Source organism: Lycium barbarum, chromosome 10 (genome assembly GCF_019175385.1).
Source record: "Lycium barbarum isolate Lr01 chromosome 10, ASM1917538v2, whole genome shotgun sequence".
Lineage (NCBI taxonomy): Eukaryota > Viridiplantae > Streptophyta > Magnoliopsida > Solanales > Solanaceae > Lycium > Lycium barbarum.
In genome coordinates, this window is record NC_083346.1 from 28739581 (window position 1) to 28746760 (window position 7180).

General features: G+C 34.4%; 1 protein-coding gene across 1 annotated transcript; it reads right to left on the bottom strand.

Annotated features, from left to right (window-relative positions):
- Positions 1-5201: 5201 nt before the first annotated feature.
- Positions 5202-6767, bottom strand: LOC132615189 (NDR1/HIN1-like protein 13). Its single transcript, XM_060329756.1, has one exon. The coding sequence runs from the start codon at positions 6288-6290 to the stop codon at positions 5496-5498; it is 795 nt and encodes a 264-aa protein (XP_060185739.1). The 5' UTR covers positions 6291-6767; the 3' UTR covers positions 5202-5495.
- Between the last annotated feature and the right edge of the window lie 413 nt (positions 6768-7180).

The following is a 7180-nucleotide window of genomic DNA, read 5'->3' on the forward strand; positions in this document are numbered from 1 at the left end:
GAGGACTTCTATTCTGATGACGACTAGGGTCTATTTAGGCTCACTGTCTTAGATTATGGGTCATTTAAGTTTCGGACTAAGGCTGTTAATTTGTATTTTTATTTTATGATGAAGTCATAAATTTGAATTAGTTTGGCATGTTTTTAATTCTTCAATGTTTATTGTTAAAGTCTATTATTAATTGACAATTTCACAAAAAAAACACAAATAAATTAGTACATAAAGGGTGTGGATTACATTATAGGGGAAAAGGTACAACTTGTAAAAAACATAATCCATAGAAATATTAAACTTAATAAACAAAATACATGTAAATAATGAACAACAACAACATAGCACAAATAATCTTCCACAATTTAAGTTTTTCTTTCAAAGTTATTTTGTCGTGTTAAGCCTCTCTAAGTTTAGCCTTCAGAAAATTTCATTTTTTTTCGGAATTGGTGAGCAATACCTCCAAACCTTCAATTTTTTCTTCAGCTTGCACAAGCTTAAATTCTGAATCCAACTTTGCGGTATCTCTAGAGATACGTGAAGTCGCGGTATCTCTATCCAAAATTGAATTTTTAATCTTCGCCGTCATCGGTTTATCCACGTGAATGCTATCTTCCCACCGAAAGTATTTGCAACCGCCCATATCCTATAAACATTATAATAAAATTAATTTTTTAAAGTAAAATATATGGATAACGTGAAGAAAAAACCATTAAAAATGTAAAAACACTTACTTCGGGCACTTTACAACGCCAAAAACAACGACCCGGATTATCTTAGGTCTTTGATGTTTTTAGTTCACAGTAATAACTGCATTAGCAAATATCGGGTTGTATAGTAAACATTGAAGTTTCAAAACTTTGAGACATGTTTTTGGAAGTGCAAAAGTGTGTTGAAAGGGTGGAGATGGAGGAAATGAAAGAAGAAAGAGTGCATGCGGTGGGTTGGGTTTTTTAGGAAAGGGTTTCACACACAGAATCTGTGCGTGAAAGGGCGAAATGCAAATGTACACTTTGGCCCTTTCACGCACAGAATCTGTGAGTGAAGCCTAGTTTGATTTTTTTTTTTTAATGGGTTAGTTTGATTTCAAAAAAAAAAAAATTGGGTTAGAAAAGTGCCGGCCTCTAGACATTAGGGGTTCAATAGTTCACACTTTTAATTGAAGTGTCTAAATAAAAATTTGTGTCACAGATAGATGATGTCTATGTATTTGGCCAAACACTTATTATATAGGTTGAATACATAGGAAGGCACCTGAACTAATTCTTGTTCCTATTAGTAACTAAACTACTAAAAAGAGGGTACTAATTTAACACTTTTAGCTACACATGATACGCTCTCCCATAAGAGAGCGGACAGGGTTAATTTTTTTTATTTTATTTTTAACTTTTTAGTCTCTACTTCTCTCTTCTTCAAATATAATCCGCAGAAGACTAGAAATTGATACCTTTAGCTCCCTCTTCCCAGCATCTGCTAGTACTTGAGAATGGAATCCAACCTTTGCAATTCAGTGGTTGCTTGAACTTGTTGATAAAATCATCGGCTTTCACATCAACTTCATTGTATCTATCACTTGTCTTGACGGTCCTGTCTTTTGTAGTCGCCGGCCGCCGAGCTTCCACAATGGCTTCTTTTCTCGGTTCTTTAAAGATTATTTATATTTTTGTTTAAGAACTTATGCAGCTTTGCTTTGAAAGGAATTGAATTTATTGGCTTTCTGGTTTCTGGCATTTTTTCCCTTAAAAGTTATTCTTGTTTTTTTTTTTTTTTTTAATTCCTGATTTTGCGATTTTTTTGTTGAAAAAGATTGAATTAATTGGCATTTGTGATTTCTAGGTTGTGGAAAATTGTTTGGTTGATTTTGGGTCTGTTCTTCTTTGAACTATAATTTTGAAGGTAGGTTATCTTTGCTCATTGGGAAGTTGCTCTCGGTTTTGGTGGTCGCTGTGTGGGGATGGGGGATGGGGGAGGAAGACGAAGGGAGGGGGAGAATTCTTTTCCTTTTTTCTTTTGCTGCTAATGTGTCATTTTATCATTGGTCGGCGGTTGAATCTCACTCATCTACCATTTTAACTTGCTACAAAAAATGTGTTAAATTGGTGCACTTGATATTGGTTTAAGTGCTTAATAAGAATAAAAATTAGTTCAGGTGTTTTGGTAAATTTACGGGCCTCCTTATGTATTCAGCCAACAATTGCAACTACCCAAAAGATTTTTTCTGAAACTCCATCTTACAAATATTACATTTTTAAGTTAAAAGATCTTGGACGCTTGACCAATCAAACTCTTAATCAATTGTTTCTTGCTTTTCTTTTTTCTGTATCATCCGGTGTACAAAAATTTACACAAGGTATACCCCACTAAGGCTAGTATTTAACTTTTAAATAAAGCTCATACAGGCGATCGTTGTCAAATATATGTTCGAATCTGAGTCCTAGCAGAATCCCACAAAAAAACAATATGAGGGCTGTTAAGCTAGTAAAGTAATTACCACCCTCTAAGCAATGGTAACTACTTTTCAACTTTGTCTTTACTAAATCCTAATAAAAATAGAAACTAAATTAGAAACCGAGTAAAAAAATAAATGTCTCAAAAGAAAGGGAAGACAAGGGCTTTTAGAACCTAGGTAAAGAGAGTATTATTCTATAGATGGAAGAAATGTGTTCTTAATGGTGGAGCTTTAGATCCAACAACTCGTCTAGAGTTTATTTGAGTCATACTAAGTTGTCGAATTATTATATATATATATATATATATATATATCCTGATAAGTAAGAGTATTACTGATGGATCAATGAAGATTCTACTGCAATGAGATTATCTCCTTAAAAGTAGCGGATAACCGCGCCTCAATCTAAAAAACTATTTACTTTTCTTTGGCAGGCTACAGTGGTTGTGTGGCTGGTAACTAGTGAGGTTCAGTTCTTTGTGGACGAACATGGCAAGGTTGATGAATGTGCTTCAAGAACAGAGGCGGCTCAAGCCTTAGGCAACTAAGGCCCTTGCCTTAGGCCCCACAATTATGAAGGCCCCAATTTTAAACTAGCAATGAGCTTTTTTAGAAATAATTGAGCACTTTTTATGGAAAAGTATAATATTTTATAAAATAGAAAAAGAACAGTTTATTTTGTTGTGATTCTAATAGTTGCGTATTATTTTAGGGCACATGAAAAGGGCCAATCCGCAGGAATGCCCTTATATTAGGGTGGTCTTTAACTTTTACTCATTAAATTGGTGGTCTTTAATTTTTATCCTTCGTTAGAACTCCTTAATTTCGAGTTCGAACTCCGCTCAGTCAAAAATTTTTGCCCTTCGTTAGAATCTCTTGGTTTCTGGTTCGAACCCTCGCTCAGTCAAAATTTTTTTAAAAAATCGCAAGGTAAAATTTTGGGCAAAAATCTGCCTGAAGGTAAAATTCTGCCTAAATGACTTTCATGTTGTTTTGCGTATTCTCAGCATGGAAAGTTGGCAACTCATCCATGCCACTGCTTGATTTTTCAATCAACCCATGTACGTCATCATACACAGCCATCACTGCTTGCAATTTTACAAACATCAAGCATTTAGAAAACAGAAATTCAAAATGCAGCAAAAGCGACTTGAAAGTTCTGCCTTAAGGCTGAGTTTTGAAGGCAAATTTCTGCCTTAAGACAGAGTTTTGAAGGCAAAATTCTGTTTTGCGAATTTAAACCTCTGCCTTGCGAAATTCCTTTTTTTTTTTTTACTGCGTTGGGGTTTGAACCCAGAACCTTGGAGTATTAGGCGAAGAGCAAAAATTAAAGACCACCAATTTAAGGGGCAAAAATTAAAGACCACCCCAAAAGAAGGGCAATCCACGCAAAAAAAAAATGCATGAAAAGTCTTTCGGGTACAAAAGACAGTTTATGTGGAGGCCTTGTTGCGTGAAGGTGAATTTTTATTTGTGCTATTATGTGGCATTGTTGAAATTTCAAGAGTTAGTCAAGTTTTTCTTTGATCGGAATTTCTTTATATGGCTTTTAAATATTTTAAATTGTTGATTATTGTGATTTATAGTTCTTTTACGTAGTTTTCAAATATTTAAATTTTATTTCAAAAAACTTAAAGTTTCTATGTCCGATTCAAGGTCAAAGTTTAGAAGTTTGAATCTCAAAAATTTCAGTCATATAAATTTGAGAAGAGGGAATGTCACACATTTTTATTCATTTCTTGTCGAAAACAATCATCGACCAGAGCCACTTAATTTTTTCACTCTTGAACCAATAAAAAAAAATGCAATTTTTATATTAATGTTAAGTATTGCAGCAAGCATTTGAAGCAAGAGATGTCGTCTTGCCAGCAAATTATCAACATTTTCATATGAAAAAGCTAATTCAAACAAAAATATATACATTTTAAAAAAAAAAATTATAAAAGCGTAAAAAAAGAATAAAAAAAAAAGTAAGGCCTCTTATGAGTTTGGCTTTAGGCCAATCATATTGTTTGAGCCGCCCTGTTCATGAATACTAGTATGATGTGATTTCACAGTAGTCCTCGAATGAGTGGGCTAAGGTTATGGGTGTGTGAATCTCTGCATAGTTGAGATCTTAAATTCATATTTTTGATGTGAGGCTACCTCCTTGGTGTTGGACAGTGTTGGAGCAGTACTGGCTAGATAGCCGGGTTCTGCATTTCAGTTTTCAGAAAGGAATAACATAACTTGAGAGGATCAGTTTGCATTACACAATACATTTGGATCTGCTAAAGTGTTACAAGAGATCTTACTCAGAGGTTCTTTGGTTGAGAAGTGCGGTTTGCCAGGCTTCAAACCTTACGTCAAAGTGTTTGAACGATGAACGGGTTAAGTGAAGATTCTACTGCAATGGGCTTAAATCTCCATAGAAATAACGGATAGCGCCTCAACCTGAGGAATTATTTTCCTTTTTTTTTCCAACTTTACTAGTATATATTATCGAACAACTAATTTAACTCTAGTTTGTGCATATTTGATACCTTGAGTAAACAATTTAATTATATCTCAAACAATATCACAATTGCTTGAGAATAATGCAAGGTGAGGGCAACCATGTCACAGTTTGACAAGAACATTTTCACATGTCCAATCCTCATAAGAAGACATGAAGACGACCTCATGCTTCATCTAATATAGAAAAGCAAGGTTTTAGATGACGATTAAAGAAAGGAAAAAGTCTTAGCTAGCTAAACTAGAATAACATATGGGAAATCAGAAATGTAAAATGTATAATCTAGGAGGTATAGTAGAATACTTTACACTTCATTCAATCTAAAAAATTATATATACCTTATACAACACATGGCACCCGAATTCAAAAGTTTAAAGAATGTGGGTAATCAATTGAGGAGAAAAAAGCAGGAATACCAGAAGAGAATTGAAGAAAAGAGGTTACAACTTACAACAGTGGCGATCATCAAGTGTCAAGCTTGAAAAATAACATAGATGATAATAACAAATAAATGCATCTATGCCACGAAGAAAATCAATTTCACGAGCCATCTTCTTTGCATTAGAAATTAGTCGTACAGTCTTCGGATTTAATCTTGGACTTATTTTTCACGGATTCAACGTCGAAATCACATGTAACAGTCATGTCTTTCTTTAAATTTTTTGCCCAGCTCGTGATCTCCATTGGTGCTTGAATGCTCAAAGTCAATGGTATAGGCTTCTTGTCATCATCAAGACTTTTTGCAATATCACCAGGCAATTTCCCAACACCAAGGTTGAAATGAGAATTGGTTGAATCCTTAGGTTTTTGAGAAATCGAGGGATATTTCCCTTGTCCAATTTCATGTTTCTTGAAAGTAAGTGTCGCCTTCCCATTATTTCCTTTACCAAATGCGACATCCATTCTCTCATTTACATTAACGATTTTCAAGTCGATCTCAAATTGAGGGTGTGTTTGTGGAGGACTCTTATTCTTTTGATGACCATTTTGAGGTAGCGTAACGTTCTTGAAATGGACATTCGCAATTGAAAATTCAGGACATTTAGGGGCGTACAACATGTGCACGATCAACACGATAATTCCTATCATGATACCTATTACAAGTAACGCGGCCAGGACCATACAACAACATGTACATTTTCGTTTCTTTTGAGAAGTTGGTTGGCGATGCTCCTCCACAATTTTGGCATTTTCAGGAGGAGGGACGCGATAAACTTGATCGCGAGGGATTTGGACAACGTAGGTATGATCTGATGAGCGAGTTGGTGTGAGAGAGAGACGCAACGATGTGGCTGATGAAAGGAGGTTTCTGGCTTTGCCGTTTACTTGGCCGGCAGGTGGTGACCGCTCCTCCATGCCAAAATGAGGAGCGGTGGATGTGATGGGATGTATGGAACACAAAGGTAGGTAAAATAATGAGAAGAGTGGTTTTTGTTTTGCATGGGATAATTAGGAGTTGGCCATAATTGGCATCAAAGGTTGATTAAGAAAGTTTGGTTCTTATTCTTATGCAAGTGAACCGTTAGATGGTTTTTTTTTTTTTTTTTTCTGCTAATACATATTGATTTATGAATCTTGGACTCCATTTAGCTACCATTTAGTCGTATATATTGTTTTATGGTGAGTTATGAATTAATATAACAGAAAAGAAGTCAGTAAAAGGTACAAAAAATAAATATTAAATACGAGAAGACTGTTCCCTCTGCGTTATTTTATAGGAGTATACCAAGATTTCTTACTCGAGCGTCAAACACTCAGGACCGTTTGGCCATGAGAATTATTCATTTTCTTCTGGAAACTTTTTTACTTTTTTTAAAATTTAGTGTTTTGCCATAAAAATTTTAATGGTTGTATTTGAAATTTGAAAAACAATCAAAATCTTGCTTTTCACTTCCATTTTTGTTTTAGACCGTTATTTTTGTTTTCTGTATTCATTTTTTACCCTAAAAGTTTTTATTTTTATAAAAAGGACCCTCAAAACATTTATTTTTACAGTTATTTTTATAAAAGTTGTCAAAGTGTTTATTTTTACAGCTACTTGGTTTAGTTCTTATTGGGTTTTGTATGGCGTGCAAGCGCAAGATGGGGTTGATGGGGCAGTGTTTACGCACCAATTATGTTTATTAATTGCTTTAGGGGGTTTTGTTAGTTTTTTAAAAATTGGTGGTATAAGTCTTTTTTTTAAGTACATTTCAACAATCAAATATTATTTGCAAATATTATGGCCAAACACAATTTCAACTCCA